Source organism: Cyanistes caeruleus, chromosome 20 (assembly GCF_971803275.1).
Source record: "Cyanistes caeruleus chromosome 20, bCyaCae1.hap1.1, whole genome shotgun sequence".
In the NCBI taxonomy this organism is placed as follows: domain Eukaryota; kingdom Metazoa; phylum Chordata; class Aves; order Passeriformes; family Paridae; genus Cyanistes; species Cyanistes caeruleus.
Window position 1 is genome coordinate 6549158 of NC_141720.1, and position 20113 is coordinate 6569270.

The 20113-nt window shown below is 50.7% G+C and overlaps 3 protein-coding genes and 1 long non-coding RNA gene across 8 annotated transcripts in view; 2 read left to right on the top strand and 2 right to left on the bottom strand.

Moving 5' to 3' along the window:
* TSC1 (TSC complex subunit 1) overlaps window positions 1–9927 on the bottom strand; it is a 53009-nt gene extending 43082 nt beyond the window's left edge. For both annotated transcript variants that reach the window (XM_086858244.1, XM_086858241.1), the window contains exon 1: window positions 9450–9927. The gene's annotated coding sequence lies outside the window, so the exon portion shown is untranslated. The remainder of the gene's footprint in view (window positions 1–9449) is intronic.
* LOC111937025 (bile salt-activated lipase-like) lies at window positions 1681–12256 on the top strand. 4 transcript variants are annotated; one of them, XM_086858285.1, is made up of 13 exons: window positions 1687–1823; window positions 5546–5606; window positions 6495–6565; window positions 7894–8044; window positions 8475–8597; window positions 8935–9132; window positions 9230–9360; window positions 9802–9909; window positions 10128–10245; window positions 10494–10680; window positions 10926–11129; window positions 11363–11560; window positions 12011–12256. In XM_086858285.1, the coding sequence occupies exons 1-13, from the start codon at window positions 1809–1811 to the stop codon at window positions 12213–12215; spliced, it is 1770 nt and encodes a 589-aa protein (XP_086714411.1). In that variant the 5' UTR covers window positions 1687–1808; the 3' UTR covers window positions 12216–12256. The 4 variants fall into 4 exon arrangements, with proteins under 4 accessions (XP_086714412.1, XP_086714411.1, XP_086714414.1 ...); XM_086858286.1 differs by lacking the exon at window positions 5546–5606 and having other exon boundaries at window positions 1681–1823; window positions 6495–7636; XM_086858287.1 differs by lacking the exons at window positions 1687–1823; window positions 5546–5606 and adding an exon at window positions 2519–3690 and having other exon boundaries at window positions 6495–7636.
* Window positions 12257–14387: 2131 nt separating this feature from the next.
* On the top strand, window positions 14388–19597 carry LOC111945694 (bile salt-activated lipase-like). Its single transcript, XM_086858289.1, has 11 exons — window positions 14388–14466; window positions 14724–14874; window positions 15305–15427; window positions 15765–15962; window positions 16060–16190; window positions 16631–16738; window positions 16954–17071; window positions 17924–18110; window positions 18356–18559; window positions 18793–18990; window positions 19341–19597. The coding sequence occupies exons 1-11, from the start codon at window positions 14401–14403 to the stop codon at window positions 19543–19545; spliced, it is 1689 nt and encodes a 562-aa protein (XP_086714415.1). The 5' UTR covers window positions 14388–14400; the 3' UTR covers window positions 19546–19597.
* LOC147649711 (uncharacterized) lies at window positions 14931–20088 on the bottom strand. The gene is made up of 2 exons (XR_015278201.1): window positions 17065–20088; window positions 14931–16756 (listed from the first exon to the last, which is right to left on the bottom strand). It is a non-coding gene; the product is annotated as an uncharacterized LOC147649711 (long non-coding RNA).
* Window positions 20089–20113: the final 25 nt, after the last annotated feature.

Here is a 20113-nt window from a genome sequence, read left to right on the forward strand (position 1 = left end):
CACTGAGAGCAGCAGCCCAGAAGAGCTGTGATTAAGGGTGGATTTCAGTTTGGACACAGGATAAATCTGTCTTCCTAATGAGGACAGAGCCACGGGACACCTGCAGGAAGCAGAGGGGTGTTCCCAGCTAGCACAGCATTAGGCTGGAGATTATCTTCAGGTTGTAATAACCTCATGGAGTGCAATCCTGGAGAAGGCAAGATCCAGAGGCTTTCTTGTGTTGGTAATTGTTAGGGAACCCCTAAAATGAACTGAGAGGAAGGACAGAGAAGAATTAGACTCCAGCTGGGTGCAGGTTCTACTGGTTAGAGTTATTTACTGCATCCACTTGCTTCCCACCTTAGACATCACGAGAAAGGGGTTTTTAGCGAAAAAAAGGAAAGAGCAGAGTCCCTTGTCCTCACAGCAGGTTGTTCCCCAGTCACAGGTGATGGAGACACAGCAGCAGTTTAATTCCAGCCCATCAGCACAGCACACAAAAGGAAACTTGAAGGTGTGGGGCAATCTCCCAGAAATAGCTGCATGCACATTTCCTTGCACAGGGAAAACATTCCTGCCTGCCAATAAGAGCCTAACATGGGACTAGGTTAGATGTTACAGAATAATAACAAAAAAAAGTACATCACAAACGACTTTTAAACATTTAATCTGCTCACAAAGCAGAGATTTTTTTTTTTCCCCCCCTTGTCATTTGGAATAGCACATTCACTCTTAGGAGGCAACCCAGAACAGACACACAAAAATTATTCAGGGATAGTGAATCTGTGCTGGATGAGAAGTAAAAAAACACAGATCCTTGCAGAATACCTGGCTCACCATTTTAAAACTAACAGTCAGCATGGACACACACTGATCTTAAGGCTGCAACTTTAAACTGAGACTTAAGATCTGCCACACATTTCCTGCATGACCTTGGGCAAGACGGGCAATGCAAAGAGTGCTGGATTTCTGAAGTTGTTCAGCACACTGTGAAGCTCTCAGAAACTCTTCACCCCATCTGTGAGAGAAGGATAATCATTCCCCTTCATTTCACTTGTTTATTTCAACGGTAAGATAGTCAGGAATGAGCCTGCTCCTCCTTATCTTCCACATCCAGCACCTCACACAATGGAGCCTTGATCTGGGCTGGAACGCCCGAGCACAACGGTGACACCAATAACCAGTGATAGGAACTGAATCCAGCCTCATTCCAGAGCTGGCTCAGCAATCCTGCAGGCAGGCACAGCCAGACCCTGCATTAAACCCACTAAACTCAAAACCAGCAGAGGAACAGGGCAAGCAACAACGCAGGGAGGATAAACCAGACAAGATTTTGACTCAGGAATAATATTGCAGGGAGAGAGACAGAGCTGGATATGGCTGTAAACACCCCACTCAATGCCTTCGCTTTGGATGTGCTGCTTCAATCTGAGCACTTCTCAATCTGGTCCTCGGGCTGATTTTGACCTGTGGGCCCAAGGGGGATCTGTGTTCACTGCACCAGCCAGCAAGGCAGGCAGAGAGCAGAGAGTCCTCAAGAGTGGGGAAATCTGGGGCTGGGGAGGAGCTGAGCGCACACTGAGCTCAGCTTTGGTCTGATAAGTTTATCAAGCACTGCCGGCTGCTAACTGTCAGCCGGGGAAGGGAGCCTGTTAGGGAGGAGGAACAGCTCCCAGGGCAAGATAGGACAGCCCAGGCCTTATCACAGTGCCTGAGCCAAAGAGGGAACTGGAGAGTGAGCACTTTCCAACCACTTCATCCGAACAACAGACAGATTGGCAGGAAAGGCCTGTCAGCCCTTCACCTCTGTCACCCAGGGACCCCCATCCATGCAAATAACCCGGGTAAGTGCAGCCTGGGAGCTGCAAACATGAACACTGGGACCTGAGGGAGTGCATGGGGAAGGTTTTCTTACCTCCTTGATGGATTAAAATTAAGTAGAACATCCCAAGTTAAAAACTCTGTTCTTAGGAAAAATATCATGGATTATTGGTAAGAGTTTATTTCTGAATGATACTTGTGAGATCTGCACAAAACTCATCTCCTAGTGTCTTAAAGGCAGAGCTGGCAGGGCAAAAGACCTTGGATTTCAGACTGAGTGTGCATGAGACAGCTGAGGTTTCTCATGTTACATTGAATGCAGGGAAACAGCTGGAAAGTCAGAAAGTGCACGGTGCCACAACGGTGGTGGTGGAGAACTCAGCAAGACTGATAATACTTTGCATTTGAATAGCTCACAGTGCCCAGAGCATTGCCCAGTGTGAGAGTCAGATTTACAACAAACAATTCTGATGCTTACTGAGTGAGCTGCTCCTGTTCAGTGCCCAGAGCAGCTTCTCTCCTGTGCTGCCTTCCCTGAGGTTTGGGAACCACTACCACTTCACTGTTGCACCAGTCACTAAGGTTTGGTGTACAGAGAATTGCTCTGTCTGAAAAATAGTAAAACCTCCTGTGTGAATAGAAGGGAAAAAATCCTGACCATTCCCATTTGAACTGCAAAAGCATGAGCCAGCAAACTCCCCTTCACATCTTCTCCTAGGGCAGCAATAACCAAATCAATACAACTGAAGATCATACCAGGGACACCCTCCTGTGTTTGGATGAGCTCCCCTGGACCTGTGCAAGCTCCCTGTGCAAACACCTCAGCCATGACAGGGAGGGGAATGAGAGATTCCTGCAGGGCACATCCTCTGCTTGATTTCCCTGATGAAGCTGGGTCATGCAGGATGAACCAGTGTCACACCTGCAGCTTTAACAGATTTCCTTAGCCTGCCAGCCCATGCTGTTACCGGGTCATTGCTCATCCAGACCATCATATGGACAGTTCTCATCCTGCATCCCACCACCTTTGCTTCAGGCTGGTGTCTTGGGTCCTGCCTGTATCTGGGGGTTTTACTGAGATGCAAGCCCTGCTCCTGAGCTGGAGGGATGTGCTCATCCTTGGCTGCCTGGATGCAGTGCTGTCCCCAGCTCTCCATGGGATACAAGGCTAGAAACCTTCAGCAGTAGGTCAGGAGATCTCTGCTGTCACCTGGTGACTCAAAGACTTTCTGCTCCCAAAGCACATATCTAAACCAGGGCTGAAGTCCTGCCTTGTATGCACCTATTCTCTCCCTGCAGAGAGGGAGCCCAGTATCTGTAGGCATCTAAAGTTACATGAGCTGAGTCACAGCCCTGTGGTTTCTGCACCACTCTCAGGCTGAGCTTCTCACAGCTAATTCTGCTCCAGCCCCTAATCTACAGTTCTCCAGGTCATGAACAGCCTCTAAGCCATTTAATTCCTCTGTGCATCAAGGGCTCCTCAGCAAGCTCCAACAGCCACATTCAGCATCCACCAAAACAATTCTGACTTTCAAGGCTTCCTCATGAAGAACAAGGGGTTTAAAAACCCATCTCCATTGATTCTGCCTTCCTCTTGGATAATTTTAAAGCCACAGGACTTTATCTTACATCCCAGGCTCATCTATATTAGGAGCTTTGGTGGGATTTTTAGCAGTGGTCAAGTTCACTGGTTTTTTTCTCTTTATAAATTAGAAGTTATCTCTTGTCTCAGTTGAGGAAGAGGAAATTGGAGATGACAGAGCACTCTTGTTTCTGAAAGGGCCCCCTCCTGAGAGTGTGGACATAGTGACACACTGCTGTGTGTCAGTCAGACATCTTTGCCTCAGCTCCATATTTAGATCCAGCCTGCAGCAGCTTCAAGATCTGCAGGTAAGAGCAAGGTAGAATTTCTGCACATGCACAGCAATATACTGGAGTGACATTGTGAAAAATCCCACAAAAACCCCATCAAGCATCAAAACAAGGTCTCTGCATTGGGATCCACCAATCCATTTTTCACCTTAAAATATTTGTGCAAATTTGAGTAGGACAACAAAAAATGGAACTCAGGTGAGCTAGACTTGCAGTCTTGTTTGTTAACCAACTTTATCTTACCTCCTTGATGGATTAAAATTAAGTAGAACATCCCAAGTTAAAAACTCTGTTCTTAGGAAAAATATCATGGATTATTGGTAAGAGTTTATTTCTGAATGATACTTGTAAGATCTGCACAAAACTCATCTCCTAGTGTCTTAAAGGTAGAGCTGGCAGGGCAAAAGACCTTGGATTTCAGACTGAGTGTGCATGAGACAGCTGAGGTTTCTCATGTTACATTGAATGCAGGGAAACAGCTGGAAAGTCAGAAAGTGCACAGTGCTACAACCATGGTGGTGGAGAACTCAGCAAGACTGATAATACTTTGCATTTGAATAGCTCACAGTGCCTAAAATTTTCAAAAGGGCACAACAGGCAGCAGGATTTAGCCCCCCAGACTGCAAGTTCTCACAGCATCATTATTAATTTTGCAGAAGATACAACACAAATTTTGTAGTCATCAGGTACAGTAATTTCTAATTTGGGGGTACCACTTCCTCATCCTTTCTTCCTCAATCCCAAAGTGCCCAGCAATCTTAGCTCAGACAGGAATGTGACTCAAGCCTTCAACTGAAGAGCTGTCACCTGCAAACCCTGAAGGCTGGATGTGGCCGTGGTTTTATCACTGGCCACCAGCTGCCTCTACAGCTCTTGCCTCCTCCCCAATGATTCAGCAAATCTTCTTCGAGGAGAAAAACAAGCACACAAATGAACAAATCACAATGTCAGATTACAAGATGAGAGGGGAAAAGCTGTGGCTCGAAGGAGGGAGATAAAAGTTGGTGAAGTTACACAAGCCAAGGATGAAAATGCCCAATAAAGACAAGGTTTTTCTTTGAAGGGGAGCAATAATAAAAATGTGAAAAAAAAAAGTTTGGATACTTAATGCTGTGAAACATTGCTAAGAGAAAGAAAACAATGTGAAAGGAAATGAAGCGTATTCTACCCTCTGCCATCTGGACATTGCACAGGGCTGATAGGGATTTTTACTGGTATACATGAGAACTGAACAGTCCAATCTGGTTTACACTGGAACAGTGTGAAGCTATTTTCAGAAGGAGTTTCTGCTCTCTGTAACTAAGACTTCCACTAATCTGGAAGCTCCTTGCCAGGCACTTTGAATGTCACTGTTCCAGGAAAAAAGGATGCAAGTCATTAGCAGAGGGCAGTTGGAAGTAATGTTTTAACTCCTGACAGCTTTGGCTACTGCATTGTATTTTTCTATCATAGCCCTTTTCCATAAAGGTTTTGTTTCCTGCTTGAGGCAAAACACAGGATCAGTGTAACAGTTCTGTAGAATAAAAAGTAAAAAAGAAACTCCAGCCATACCTCAGCTAGGAGATGCAATATTTCCTCTAATGGCATTCCACTCCACTCAGAGCCCAGACTTCTAAGAACACCGTGAGATTTTAGGGAAAATAAGTGTTTGGAATTTATGGAAAGCTCATGCCACATTTGGGGAATCTCTCAGCCCAGCGAGTCCTCCAGTATCTGTGAGAGAAATGCAGCCTTCCCCTGGATTAAATACAACAAAAAAAGTGAGCACAGAAGGAAGGGAGCTCAGGAACCATGGACACATATGGGATAGATAAACTGTCCCCAGAGGGAAGAGAGTTTTGGGGTACACACTCACACTGCTGCTCTTTCCTAGGAAATACAAAAGAAGGAACCAGAGGCTCTCCCTTTGAGCTCACCCGGGATATTATTGCTGTGTAAGTCATGTAAAGAGTGCCAGGGTGTCTCCTTTTATAGCATTTCCCTGTGCTGTGCTGCCATCTGCTTTCACAGCGCTAGGAGTCTCCCCTCAGGTCTGACAATACTCAGCTGAGCTCTAGAACTCCGTGTCAGCCCACCTGAAGAGAGGAGAACTTTCCACCAAGTTCAAATGTTTAAACTGTGGCTACAGAGAAGATGGAGATTCCCTTTAGGAGGAATCACATGGGAAGAATGAGGGGTAATGGTACAGAGTTACTCCTGGGGAGATTACGGTTGGATGCTAGAGGACAATTTTTCACAGTGAGAGCAGTCAGCCATTGAAATAACCTCCCCAGGGAAGTGGTGGATTCCCCAACACTGGACACGTCTCAGATCACCTGGACAGGGTACTGGGCTGTCTTATTTAAACAGGGCTTCTGCCAAGGGAGGTTGGATCAAGTGATTCTTGCGGTCCCTTCCAAATTGGTATTCTTTGTTTCCATCAAAACGTGCCACTGCTGCACCCTACAGGCTGGAAACAGTTCTTTTATATTAGTCACAATGTCTAAGCCAGGCTTATGGTCTTGTGGGGGGAGTGGCTCCTGGGTATTTCGGGCTGGCTCTGTTTCTACCCCATCCCAGAGCTCTCACTGAAGGAACACACCCAGTTCCCACCTTGCTGGGATGAGCAGAAGGAAGAGCAGCAGCTGTAACACAGACACACAGACATGCCACCAACCCTGACTCAAAGACCCCACAGCAGTGGGGGACACAGGGCTCAGCTGGGCCAGAGATGTCCCACATGCTGGATCCCCATGGGAAAGGGAGAGCTAGGGAACAGGGGAAAATGGGCTGGAGACCTTCACTTGCTGAAGCTGCTGCCTTGTTCTGCTTTATCCCTTTAGGTCTGGCACAACAGAGGAGGCACGGGGAGAAACTGCCTGGCAGTGGCCACTCCAGCAAAAGTCCACTTGAGGTGAGGGGTCCTGGGGATGTGGTGAAGAGCACTGCCCTTCCCAGCACACCCCACTCATCCTGGGATGCAGCAAACCTGGCTTTCTGCCAGGAATCGATGCCATGTGTTCCTGTGCTCTCCTGAGTGGCTTTGCCAGATGAACAATCTGGGAGAACTCCCACAAGAAACATCTTTGATTTTCTCACTGTTGGCCTTCACTGGCACTTTTTAAAGGAAAAAAGTATCTTAAGGACATTTTCCTTTTGCATTGCCCCTTGATGCAGAGGTTGGACCAAAGTTAAATTGGTCACTTTGCTGGTTCCCTTCTCTTCTGAAATCTGGAGCAAAACTTCATTTTCACATGTTCCAGTGACAGCCCCAACTCTGTGTAAGCCACAGACAGAGTGCAAATCTGATCCCTTCCCTGTTTCTTATAGAGGGATATAACAATTACTGGTTAAGGGGTGAGAACCTGATTGGCCTCACCAGGACCTGTCAACCACACAATGTCATCTTTGTGATGAAGAAATGTCAACTAAACCACAGGATGCTGCTGTACAGACCAGGCAGAAAGTGTGCACCAATGATGTGAATAAATGGATGTCTACATTTTCATAATAACCCGCTAATGAGTCCTCTAGGAAGCTCAACAAGCTCCCAAGAGAGAAGCAAGCATTCAAATGAGCTGGTAATACACCAGAGAGGAGGAATAACAGACAAATTGCATTCCCTCTGATCTCTCTGAGTGCAAGAACTAAACTCTGATCAGGATGGCCATGAGGAAAATAGAAAAGATAACTGAGGAGATTTGGCCTCCATCCCACACAAGCAGCACCTGCAGGGCTCTCACACAGCCATGCCCATCAGCCATGGACTGGCCTCAGGCTACTGAAGGACAAGGGTGTGGAGGCTGCCCTGCTTCAGCTCCGAGCCAAGCCTGGCCCATGACATTGGCACACAGCTGCACTCCTGGCTATATAAACACAGCTCTCCAGCTGGGACTGTCCCCTCAGGGCTGCCCTAGCCATGGCTCGCTGGCACATCCTGGCCTTGGCCCTGTGCTCCTACCTTGGGGTAGCCTGGGCTGCGACCGTAAGTACAAAGGCTGGGTTTGCACCCTGAGGCTGAAGGCTTTCTTCTTCTGCCATTTGTCTTTGGGACTGTAGGGGAATTGCTGCTGCCTGTCTGCTCCAAAGGGCACCTGCAGCTCCAGTGGCACCTGTGGTCTTTCCACAAGGGACCAAGGGTACGGATAGGGAGGGCAGGATGTGAATGCGTGGCAATGTGGGAAGCCAGAGTATTGAAGGACAGAGCAATGGATTTTCTCTTCTCCATGGTACCACCTGCAGCTGGGTGTGGTGCTTACCGAGGGAGGATTTGTGGAAGGTGAGAGTAAGAAACTGGGACTCTTTGGGAGCTACGTCGACATCTTCAGAGGGATTCCCTTTGCCGCCCCTACAAAGACTCTGGAAGATCCCCAACCTCATCCTGGCTGGGATGGTAAGATCCATCTTTTGAATGCCTCTGGTTTGTGTTTTTATTCTTGCTTCTCTCTCTTTTAGTCTGTTTTTCTCAAGCTAAAGATGTTCTTGCCTGCTCTCATCCACTTAGTGGGGCCAAGAAAAAGCTCTTTGTCTCCTGAAGGGTCTAAGAGCCAGTGTCTAAATGTTCCCAAGAAAATGAGGTAACCCTGGAAAGTAAGAAAACTGAAGCAAGGCACCTGCACCTGCCCTCCCCGTGCCTCGGCTGTCCTGAGCTGGTTCACAAGGGAAAGTCTCCCAGTTTGTCACTCCCTCAGACCAGGCACAGTGGCAGGGGAGGCTTTGCTGCCACTACACTGGACTCAGAGAGGAACAGATGGGTGAGCAGGCACCTTGCAATCAGAGGATGGAGCTGATGCCCTTAACTGGTCTTCCCTCTTTCCTTTCAGGGACTCTGAAGGCAAAAGAATTCAAAAAACGCTGCATGCAGGTGAAGCTCACCCAGACTGATGTCCGTGGGAGCGAGGACTGTCTCTACCTCAACATCTGGGTCCCTCAAGGGAGGAGACAGAGTATGTGCTTGGCAGGGACCTGGGATGGACTTTCCCACCTGCCCTTTCTGGACACAGTTCTCTGGAGCCTCTCTCAGCAGTTGTGCTCCATAGTGGGCAGGTGCTGAGCAGTGATTTCCAGGGGATGGGGGGAACCGTGTCAGACACTGTCCCTCACCTTCACCCTGTTGGAAGGGTCAGGCTCTTGAGGAGAACAAGGATTTTCTTGCAGAGCATCAAGTCAGCTCCTGCCCAGGGCAGGAGGAGTGATGATGCTCAGGGAGGGGGTGAGGGGATGGAGGGGCAGCACCTTCCAGCTCAGTGGGGGCTCACTCTGCTCCTGTTCCTCTCCTGCCAGTCTCTACCAAGCTGCCTGTGATGGTTTATATCTACGGTGGTGCCTTCCTGGTCGGAGGCAGCCAGGGAGCCAATTTCCTGGACAACTACCTGTATGATGGGGAGGAGATTGCCGTGCGGGGCAACGTCATCGTGGTGACCATCAACTACCGCCTGGGGCCGCTGGGCTTCCTGAGCACCGGGGATGAAAACCTGCCAGGTACCACAGCTGATCCCTCTCTGGGGCCCTGTCCTGGTACCCAGCTGGACAGCTTGGCTGTGCCCCTGCTCACTGGTGGGTGATGTCTGTCCCTCAGGGAACTACGGGCTCAAGGACCAGCACATGGCCATTGCCTGGGTGAAGAGAAACATCAAGGCCTTTGGGGGTGACCCAGACAACATCACCATCTTTGGGGAGTCGGCCGGTGCCGCCAGTGTCTCCCTGCAGGTGAATTCTGCTTGTTGGTTCTGATCACAGCCTCTTGCCTGGCTCTGGGAGAGAGGGACCCCATGGCACTCATCTGCTTTCCTCCTCACCTGCTGCCTCATTAACGTCCTGCCCTGGCCAGGACAGCAGTGCTCAGCCTCAGGGCTTTGTAGCTGCTCCTCCTTCATCAGCTTCACCAGTCCCATCACCACTGCAGCCACATGTCTTTGCTTTTGGGACCTGTGGGGAAACACCCTTTACTTTCCATGTCCCCCTCCTCTGCTCTTCTTCTCAATATCTCACCTTGGAACTTGAACTCCTGAGACTGTTGAACTCCACAGGAGTGGGCAGCTTCCCCAGGCTGGCTACACAAGCTGTGAGGTGATCAGTGGACTCTGGTAGGCCATGGTTCTTCTCAGGAGTTTGCCCCCAAACCCCTCTTGTTTCTGTTTTGCCTCCCAGACCCTGTCCCCAAAGAACAAGGGCCTGTTCAAGAGAGCCATCAGCCAGAGCGGTGTTGGGATGTGCAGCTGGGCCATCCAGAGGGACCCGCTCGTCTGGGCCAAAAAGGTATTGTGCAAGTCGTGCCTGGAAAATGATAAAATGAGAAAAAGGAATTCTTTAGAGGAGGGCATGGCTAGGAAGGGATTGGGCAGCAGCTGTGGCAAACGGGGCTGTGGAAATTTGCTGCTTTGAGATTAAAATCAACCCACAGCTCTGTCTCTAGAACAATAACTCCTGGCTTTGGGAACCAGTGCTAGGAAGTTTCTCTCTCTCTTCTGCCACAGCTGGGAGAAAAGATGGGCTGCTCCACAGACAACACCACCATCTTGGCCAACTGCCTGCGCAGCTCTGATCCCAAAGCCTTGACCCTGGCCTACCACATGCAGCTCACCAACCTGCCCAGTAAGTGTCCCAGCCTGTGCTCTAGTCCATCAGCCTCCCTGGGCTCCCCAAATCTCCTGCAGGACACTGGGTCAACTTCTGAGCATTGAGGTTATGCTTATGCCCTCCAGAAAAGGGACTTTATTTGGAGCTCTTTCTGTCACCTTTCTGTGGGCAGATGAACACTGCCCACCTCAGCCTAGTCTGATGCCTGAGCACACATCTGTGTTTCCTCACGTCCTAACAGACTCCACTCTTGTGTCCTGCAGTGCCCCTGGTGCACACCCTCGCCCTCGCTCCTGTGGTCGATGGGGATTTCCTCCCAGACACGCCAGAGAATCTCTTTGCCAACGCTGCCGACATCGACTACCTGGCCGGGGTCAATGACATGGACGGGCACATCTTTGCCGGCGTGGATGTGCCCGCCATCAATGGCCCGCTGCGGAAAGTCACTGCGTGAGTGACAGATGCTCTCAGAACCCTCAACAGGAGACATTTGCTCTTCAGTGCAGCTCCCAGGCCCCAAAGAGTTAGACTTGAGTGGACAAGGCACGGCCTTCAAAACTGGATGACACTCCGAGCCTGGCTGCCCAGGCCATTTGTTGCCGAGTCCAGAGCCTTCAAGAGAAAGGACCGGGCAGGAGCCCTGCCCTTGCTGAAGCTGCTGGTCAGTAATTAATTAATATCACTTGTCATTTCAGGGACCAGGTGTACAATTTGATCAAAGGCCTCACCGTGGACAGGGGCGAGGCTGGAGCCAACGCCACCTACAACATCTACACACAGAGCTGGGGTGACAAACCCAAGCAGGAGGTCGTGAAGAAGACAGTGGTGGAGCTGATCACTGACTACATCTTCCTGATTCCCACACAGGTGGCACTGGACCTGCACCTGCAGAATGCCAAGTGAGCAGCTCAGCCCTGGCTGTTGCAGATGGAGGAGGGTTAGGGCGAGAACTGGAAATGGAAGTTAGAAATGGCCTTAGGGTGTTTCTCCTGAAACCACCCCGTGTGAGGTGATGCATGTGGGCATCTTCCAAGGCTGAATCTCTGACCCTGGCAGTATTTGGAGCGTTGGTTTGAAACTGCAGCCCTTTTTCTGCTTTCTCCTTGCTCAGCCAGTCTCTTTCATTTCCCAGGAGTGGCAAGACCTACAGCTACTTGTTCTCCCAGCCGTCCCGCATGCCCATCTACCCCAGCTGGGTCGGGGCAGACCATGCTGATGACCTGCAGTACGTGTTTGGGAAGCCCTTTGCCACCCCGCTGGGCTACCTGCCCAAGCACAGGACTGTCTCAAAGGCCATGATTGCTTACTGGACCAATTTTGCCAGGACTGGGTGAGTGATTCTCATTCCACATTTGGGGCTTGATGCAGCCCTTCAGGCTGCTGGTGTTGCCCATTGAGTTTTCAGGAACATTCCAAGAACTTCTCTGTGTTTTCAGCAGGGCTCTGTGTCTCACAGGGCTGGAGTTTCCTCTGGGTTCTCCTCATCCATCATACTCTTGGGGAGGGCAGAGGCATTTTCGTGACCATTTATGATCTCTGCTTCCACTTGATGAGGTTTACTCCTGAATGCTGGTATTCAGGCAGGACCTAAGTCCCTGTGTGGAGCCAGGGATGATGCCAGTGGGGATGGAAGGAGGCGACTGCAGGACATCAGCTCACTCCTGGCAGGCAGAATTCATATTGCTTATCCCACTGTCAAATACTCTACATGTTCACGTACTTAAACTGCATCCCAAGCTGCCCTCACACAACTGAGCTTCTGTGTTTCACTTTTCCCCAGTGATCCCAACGAAGGGCATTCGGATGTGCCCGTTTCCTGGCCAGCCTACACCAACAAGGCCAAATACTACCTGGATATCAACAACAAGCTGAACAAGAACTCTGTGAAGCAGGACCTGAGATCTGATTATGTGACCTTCTGGAACTCAGTCTATCTGAAGCTGCCACAGGTTGCCAACATCTCCCAGTCAGAGTTAATGTTTTGAACCCTTTAAAGACAGTTCATTAAAGGCTTGCTTGTAACTGAGTGGCTCTGGTTCTCATTTTGCTTGCCATGACAGGGTTTTCTTGCCAACATTAAGGTCAGGCAGGAAAGGACACCCATTGTGTGGGCAGTGTGTGTTCCCCTGGCTGTGACACCCCAATGTCTCAGGGAAGCTGCTGGCAGCTGGTCCAATCTCTCCCTGCTTAGCCAGCTGTTGGCCCTGGGGTTGTTTTCCCTCATTACCCCTGTGAGCCCAGGCAGGACAGCCCCAATCCTGACCTGTCCTCTGGATTTCCCTGTGTTACCATCAGAGTTCCTGCTACTGCCAACCTGATCCGAGGGTGCTACAGTTGCAACAAGTGAATGCAAACCAGTCCTGACCTGTTGTTTACCATGCACTGGTAAACAACTGCCTTTGCTGTTGTTCCTGCCATTGCTCAGGAACTGAGGGAGCAGAATAAATTCATGGGGGTGGTGATTCCCCACTTGTTTTAGTGCAGAGGTTGTGCTGGTCTGGGCTGAGGAGCTGCAGCTCTGAGCAGGGCAAGGAGCACAACTTTCCACAAACCTTGTCCACCACATGTCCCCATCCACACACCATACATTGGACCTGGCCTGTCCAGGCCCTGATACCCTGGTGGGGAGAGTAGGGGGACTCAGCTGTGCTGGAACTGCCCCACAGGCCTGGCTGATGTGGAGAAGCCAGGGTTGGTGTGGGACATTGGTGCCATGCTGTGGATGCTGGGAGGAGAGCATGAGGTGTCACAGGGGATGGGACCTTGGTGTGTGTGTGTCAAGGTTCTCCATGCAGAGAGGCTTGAGGATGGGGAGCCCACCCCTAGAGAGAGCCAAGGTCAGGGAGCCCCTGCAGCAGAACCATCCTCCTGCTCACTTTCAGGGGGCTGGAACAAAGGCAGGGTTTCCTAGGATTGATGCCATGTGTTCCTGTGCCCTCCTGGCCCCAAGTGGCTTTGCCAGAAGAACAATCTGGGAGATCTCCCACAAGAAACATCTTTCATTTTCTCACTGTTGGCCTTCACTGGCATGTTTTATAGGAAAAGAAATTTCCAGATGGAATGTGTGCCTGCAGTTCCCTCTTGCTTTGCCTCTGTCCCACTGAGTAGCTGCAGCAGCTCCAGGAGAGCAAATGCAGAGGGTGAAGCCTTTAGGGTTCCAACACATTTCATACAGATCAGTGCTGGAGGCTTTTCTGCCAGACAGGGCAGAGCTCCTTTGTCAGTGTGCATGTAGCTTTGAATGGATATTTTAAAATTTTCTTTCTTCAGTGTTGCCATGAGAGTCTTTTACAAGTATGTGATCAAGGGAGGTTGGGCCAAAGTTAAACCAACCCATTGTTAACCCAGCTGAGTCCCTTTTTAGAAATCTGGAACACAAACTCCATTTTTGTATGTTCCTATGATGACTCTCATTTCACCATAAAATTCACATGAATCCTTTCCTCTTTGCTTCTTTTATCAACAAATGTTCTACCAGCTCTGTGATTAAATGTGGAAAGGTATTGCACACTGACAGTTGAGTTTTCCCTTTGAGATAAATTTCAAAACTATTGTTTGTATCTGTCCATTTCCCTCCCTCTGATAAATACAACAAGCAGTGGAGATGACAAAAAGCAGCTGCCATGAAGCTGCAGAGATAAAAGGAAGAAGAAAACTTTAAGCCTTCCAGAGATGTGGCAGTGAAATGGGGACAGAAATTCTGGACTATGTGAAAATTCCATGAACAATCTGGCTGCTGTTGAATGGAATCAAATTTAAGGCATGCTGTCATTTGGAATCTTTTACATTCCACAGTGTGTTACAGGTGCACACCTTCTCAAAGGCTGCTGACAATACATTCTACTGCATAGCTTAATATTATTTCAGCCCCCAGTGCTTGGATGAGGCTTCTCAAGACTCCATTTGGTTTAATTGCTCTGGAATTTTCATGGACTGAGAGATTTCCTTTGGTTTGGCCTCCATCCCACACAAGCAGCACCTGCAGGGCTCTCACACAGCCATGCCCATCAGCCATGGACTGGCCTCAGGCTACTGAAGGACAAGGGTGTGGAGGCTGCCCTGCTTCAGCTCCAAGCCAAGCCTGGCCCATGACATTGGCACACAGCTGCACTCCTGGCTATATAAACACAGCTCTCCAGCTGGGACTGTCCCCTCAGGGCTGCCCTAGCCATGGCTCGCTGGCACATCCTGGCCTTGGCCCTGTGCTCCTACCTCGGGGTAGCCTGGGCTGCGACCGTAAGTACAAAGGCTGGGTTTGCACCCTGAGGCTGAAGGCTTTCTTCTTCTGCCATTTGTCTTTGGGACTGTGGGGGAATTGCTGCTGCCTGTCTGCTCCAAAGGGCACCTGCAGCTCCAGTGGCACCTGTGGTCTTTCCACAAGGGACCAAGGGTACGGATAGGGAGGGCAGGATGTGAATGCGTGGCAATGTGGGAAGCCAGAATATTGAAGGACAGAGCAATGGATTTTCTCTTCTCCATGGTACCACCTGCAGCTGGGTGTGGTGCTTACCGAGGGAGGATTTGTGGAAGGTGAGAGTAAGAAACTGGGACTCTTTGGGAGCTACGTCGACATCTTCAGAGGGATTCCCTTTGCCGCCCCTACAAAGACTCTGGAAGATCCCCAACCTCATCCTGGCTGGGATGGTAAGATCCATCTTTTGAATGCCTCTGGTTTGTGTTTTTATTCTTGCTTCTCTCTCTTTTAGTCTGTTTTTCTCAAGCTAAAGATGTTCTTGCCTGCTCTCATCCACTTAGTGGGGCCAAGAAAAAGCTCTTTGTCTCCTGAAGGGTCTAAGAGCCAGTGTCTAAATGTTCCCAAGAAAATGAGGTAACCCTGGAAAGTAAGAAAACTGAAGCAAGGCACCTACACCTGCCCTCCCCCTGCCTCGGCTGTCCAGAGCTGGTTCACAAGGGAAAGTCTCCCAGTTTGTCACTCCCTCAGACCAGGCACAGTGGCAGGGGAGGCTTTGCTGCCACTACACTGGACTCAGAGAGGAACAGATGGGTGAGCAGACACCTTGCAATCAGAGGATGGAGCTGATGCCCTTAACTGGTCTTCCCTCTTTCCTTTCAGGGACTCTGAAGGCAAAAGAATTCAAAAAACGCTGCATGCAGGTGAAGCTCACCCAGACTGATGTCCGTGGGAGCGAGGACTGTCTCTACCTCAACATCTGGGTCCCTCAAGGGAGGAGACAGAGTATGTGCTTGGCAGGGACCTGGGATGGACTTTCCCACCTGCCCTTTCTGGACACAGTTCTCTGGAGCCTCTCTCAGCAGTTGTGCTCCATAGTGGGCAGGTGCTGAGCAGTGATTTCCAGGGGATGGGGGGAACCGTGTCAGACACTGTCCCTCACCTTCACCCTGTTGGAAGGGTCAGGCTCTTGAGGAGAACAAGGATTTTCTTGCAGAGCATCAAGTCAGCTCCTGCCCAGGGCAGGAGGAGTGATGATGCTCAGGGAGGGGGTGAGGGGATGGAGGGGCAGCACCTTCCAGCTCAGTGGGGGCTCACTCTGCTCCTGTTCCTCTCCTGCCAGTCTCTACCAAGCTGCCTGTGATGGTTTATATCTACGGTGGTGCCTTCCTGGTCGGAGGCAGCCAGGGAGCCAATTTCCTGGACAACTACCTGTATGATGGGGAGGAGATTGCCGTGCGGGGCAACGTCATCGTGGTGACCATCAACTACCGCCTGGGGCCGCTGGGCTTCCTGAGCACCGGGGATGAAAACCTGCCAGGTACCACAGCTGATCCCTCTCTGGGGCCCTGTCCTGGTACCCAGCTGGACAGCTTGGCTGTGCCCCTGCTCACTGGTGGGTGATGTCTGTCCCTCAGGGAACTACGGGCTCAAGGACCAGCACATGGCCATTGCCTGGGTGAAGAGGAACATCAAGGCCTTTGGGGGTGACCCAGACAACATCACCATCTTTGGGGAGTCGGCCGGTGCCGCCAGTGTCTCCCTGCAGGTGAATTCTGCTTGTTGGTTCTGATCACAGCCTCTTGCCTGGCTCTGGGAGAGAGGGACCCCGTGGCACTCATCTGCTTTCCTCCTCACCTGCTGCCTCATTTACGTCCTGCCCTGGCCAGGACAGCAGAGCTCAGCCTCAGGGTTTTGTAGCTGCTCCTCCTTCATCAGCTTCATCAATCCCATCACCACTGCAGCCACGTGTCTTTGCTTTTGGGACCTGTGGGGAAACACCCTATACTTTCCATGTCCCCCTCCTCTGCTCCTCTTCCTACATCTCACCTTGGAACTTGAACTCCTGAGACTGTTGAACTCCACAAGAGCGGGCAGCTTCCCCAGGCTGGCTACACAAGCTGTGAGGTGATCAGTGGACTCTGGTAGGCCATGGTTCTTCTCAGGAGTTTGCCCCCAAACCCCTCTTGTTTCTGTTTTGCCTCCCAGACCCTGTCCCCAAAGAACAAGGGCCTGTTCAAGAGAGCCATCAGCCAGAGCGGTGTTGGGATGTGCAGCTGGGCCATCCAGAGGGACCCGCTCGTCTGGGCCAAAAAGGTATTGTGCAAGTCGTGCCTGGAAAATGATAAAATGAGAAAAAGGAATTCTTTAGAGGCGGGCTAGGAAGGGATTGGGCAGCAGCTGTGGCCAATGGGGCTGTTGAAATTTGCTGCTTTGAAATTAAAATCAACCCACAGCTCTGTCTCTAGAACAATAACTCCTGGCTTTGGGAACCAGTGCTAGGAAGTTTCTCTCTCTGTCTTCTGCCACAGCTTGGAGAAAAGGTGGGCTGCTCCACAGACAACACCACCGTCTTGGCCAACTGCCTGCGCAACTCTGATCCCAAAGCCTTGACCCTGGCCTACCACGTGCAGCTCACCAACCTGCCCAGTAAGTGTCCCAGCCTGTGCTCCAATCCATCAGCCTCCCTGGGCTCCCCAAATCTCCTGCAGGACACTGGGTCAACTTCTGAGTGTTGAGGTGGTGCTTGTGCCCTACAGAAAAGGGACTTTATTTGGAGCTCTTGAAGTCACTTTTCTGTGGGCTGATGCACATTGCACCAGATGAACACTGCCCACCATGCAATGGCAGCAGTGGCAGGGGGATTATCCAATGGCCCTGCCTTGGCCTCAGGGCAACTGTTTGGGCTTCCTGTTCTGTGAAAGCAGCAAGTGCAATGCCAGAAAATGGCTTGTAAACAAACAAACGAAATCACATCCTTGCAATTTCTCTTTGAGTCGCTGGGTGGAGTGTAGGAACGCTGCTGCGTTTGCGCCCGTGGAGATTCCTTTCCGAGGAAGATTCTCCTGGCGCTCCTGATTGCAAATCACAGCTTTTAACCTTGGTCAGAAAAGAGAGGTCAAAGCAGTGGTCAAAACACTGCTGTGATACTGCACACTGTGGCGCTGACTGTCCTTACAATCAGAGATCATGGTCAGGTGGGATGAGAAGTTCAGCTCTTTCCTATCTTCGCTGAACTATTTGGGAAGGCATTTGCAGGAGAGGATTTGTGGATGTTACCAGGTGGTGTTTGGCTGGCTGATCTCTTCTTCTGGCCCTTCTTTGGCAGCCACAGCTATGAGGTTTACCCTGCATCTGGGTGACCTCCTGCCCATACTGAAGTCACTACTCAAGCTGTCATTTACCTCAGCCTGTTCTCTCCTGAGCTCTTTGAGTGATGGGATATGCCAGAGCACACATTTGTGTTTCCTCACCTCCTAACTCCACTCTTGTGTCCTGCAGTGCCCCTGGTGCACACCCTCGCCCTCGCTCCTGTGGTCGATGGGGATTTCCTCCCAGACACGCCAGAGAATCTCTTTGCCAACGCTGCCGACATCGACTACCTGGCCGGGGTCAATGACATGGACGGGCACATCTTTGCCGGCGTGGATGTGCCCGCCATCAACGGCCCGCTGCGGAAAGTCACTGCGTGAGTGACAGATGCTCTCAGAACCCTCAACAGGAGACATTTGCTCTTCAGTGCAGCTCCCAGGCCCCAAAGAGTTAGACTTGAGTGGACAAGGCACGGCCTTCAAAACTGGATGACACTCCGAGCCTGGCTGCCCAGACCATTTGTTGCCGAGTCCAGAGCCTTCAAGAGAAAGGACCGGGCAGGAGCCCTGCCCTTGCTGAAGCTGCTGGTGAGTAATTAATTAATATCACTTGTCATTTCAGGGACCAGGTGTACAATTTGATCAAAGGCCTCACCGTGGACAGGGGCGAGGCTGGAGCCAACGCCACCTACAACATCTACACACAGAGCTGGGGTGACAAACCCAAGCAGGAGGTCGTGAAGAAGACAGTGGTGGAGCTGATCACTGACTACATCTTCCTGATTCCCACACAGGTGGCACTGGACCTGCACCTGCAGAATGCCAAGTGAGCAGCTCAGCCCTGGCTGTTGCAGATGGAGGAGGGTTAGGGCGAGAACTGGAAATGGAAGTTAGAAATGGCCTTAGGGTGTTTCTCCTGAAACCACCCCGTGTGAGGTGATGCATGTGGGCATCTTCCAAGGCTGAATCTCTGACCCTGGCAGTATTTGGAGCGTTGGTTTGAAACTGCAGCCCTTTTTCTGCTTTCTCCTTGCTCAGCCAGTCTCTTTCATTTCCCAGGAGTGGCAAGACCTACAGCTACTTGTTCTCCCAGCCGTCCCGCATGCCCATCTACCCCAGCTGGGTCGGGGCAGACCATGCTGATGACCTGCAGTACGTGTTTGGGAAGCCCTTTGCCACCCCGCTGGGCTACCTGCCCAAGCACAGGACTGTCTCAAAGGCCATGATTGCTTACTGGACCAATTTTGCCAGGACTGGGTGAGTGATTCTCATTCCACATTTGGGGCTTGATGCAGCCCTTCAGGCTGCTGGTGTTGTCCAGTAAGTTGTCAGGATCATTCCCAAAATCATAGTGTTCCATGTCTGTTTTTCTTATTCCTCAATCGTGATGTTCATACAGAAATTAAGTTCCTATGTGAAGCTGGGATGATGCCAGTGGGGATGGAGGGAGGAGACTGCAGGACATCAGCTCACTCCTGGCAGGCAGAATTCATATTGCTTGTCCCACTGTCAGATTCTCTCTTTCCTCTCACTTAAATTCTCACTTGAGCAGACAGGGTTCTTGCCAAAAACCTCACAACTGAGCTTCTGTGTCTCCTTTTCCCCAGTGATCCCAACAAAGGGTATTCGGATGTGCCCGTTTCCTGGCCAGCCTACACCAACAAGGCCAAATACTACCTGGATATCAACAACAAGCTGAACAAGAACTCTGTGAAGCAGGACCTGAGATCACGCTTTGTGACCTTCTGGAACTCAGTCTATCTGAATCTGCCACAAGTTGCCAACATCTCCCAGTCAGAGTTAATGTTCTGAAGCTAAGAAAGAAACAGCTTTTAGAGATCATTAAAGGCTTTCTTGTAACTGAGTGACTCTATTTCTCTGTGTGTTTGCTGTGACAGAGTTTTCTTGCTAATGTCGAGGTCAGGCAGGATGGAACATCCTGTGGGCAGTGTGTGCTCCCCTGTATGTGCAGCAAATTATATTCTCTCCCTCACCTTCATATCCTTCATCTGCCACCTTTTGTGGGATTAAACATTGCTGAGATGAATGCTGAAGTTCTTAGGAAGCAAAAGCTTGCTTCAATGAGAGTTTACACGACATTCCTTGCACAGTCTGAAAAACGTACGGGGTGCATGCAAGCATTTGCTCAGCTCAGGATTATTTTCCTTCATTGTCCGGGCAGGACAGGGACACAACACCACGCGGGGGAGGTGATTCTGCATCAGTTTATGTTCACAAGCTGAGCTGAGGAGGTCCGAGCAGAACAGGACGAGCTCAGGCCGCTCTCAGGCCTCGCCCTCCCCACAGGCGCCGCCAGGCCCGGCCGCGCCGCTGCCGGCCTCGGAACCGTCGTGCGGCGGAACCTTCGTGCCGCGGCCCT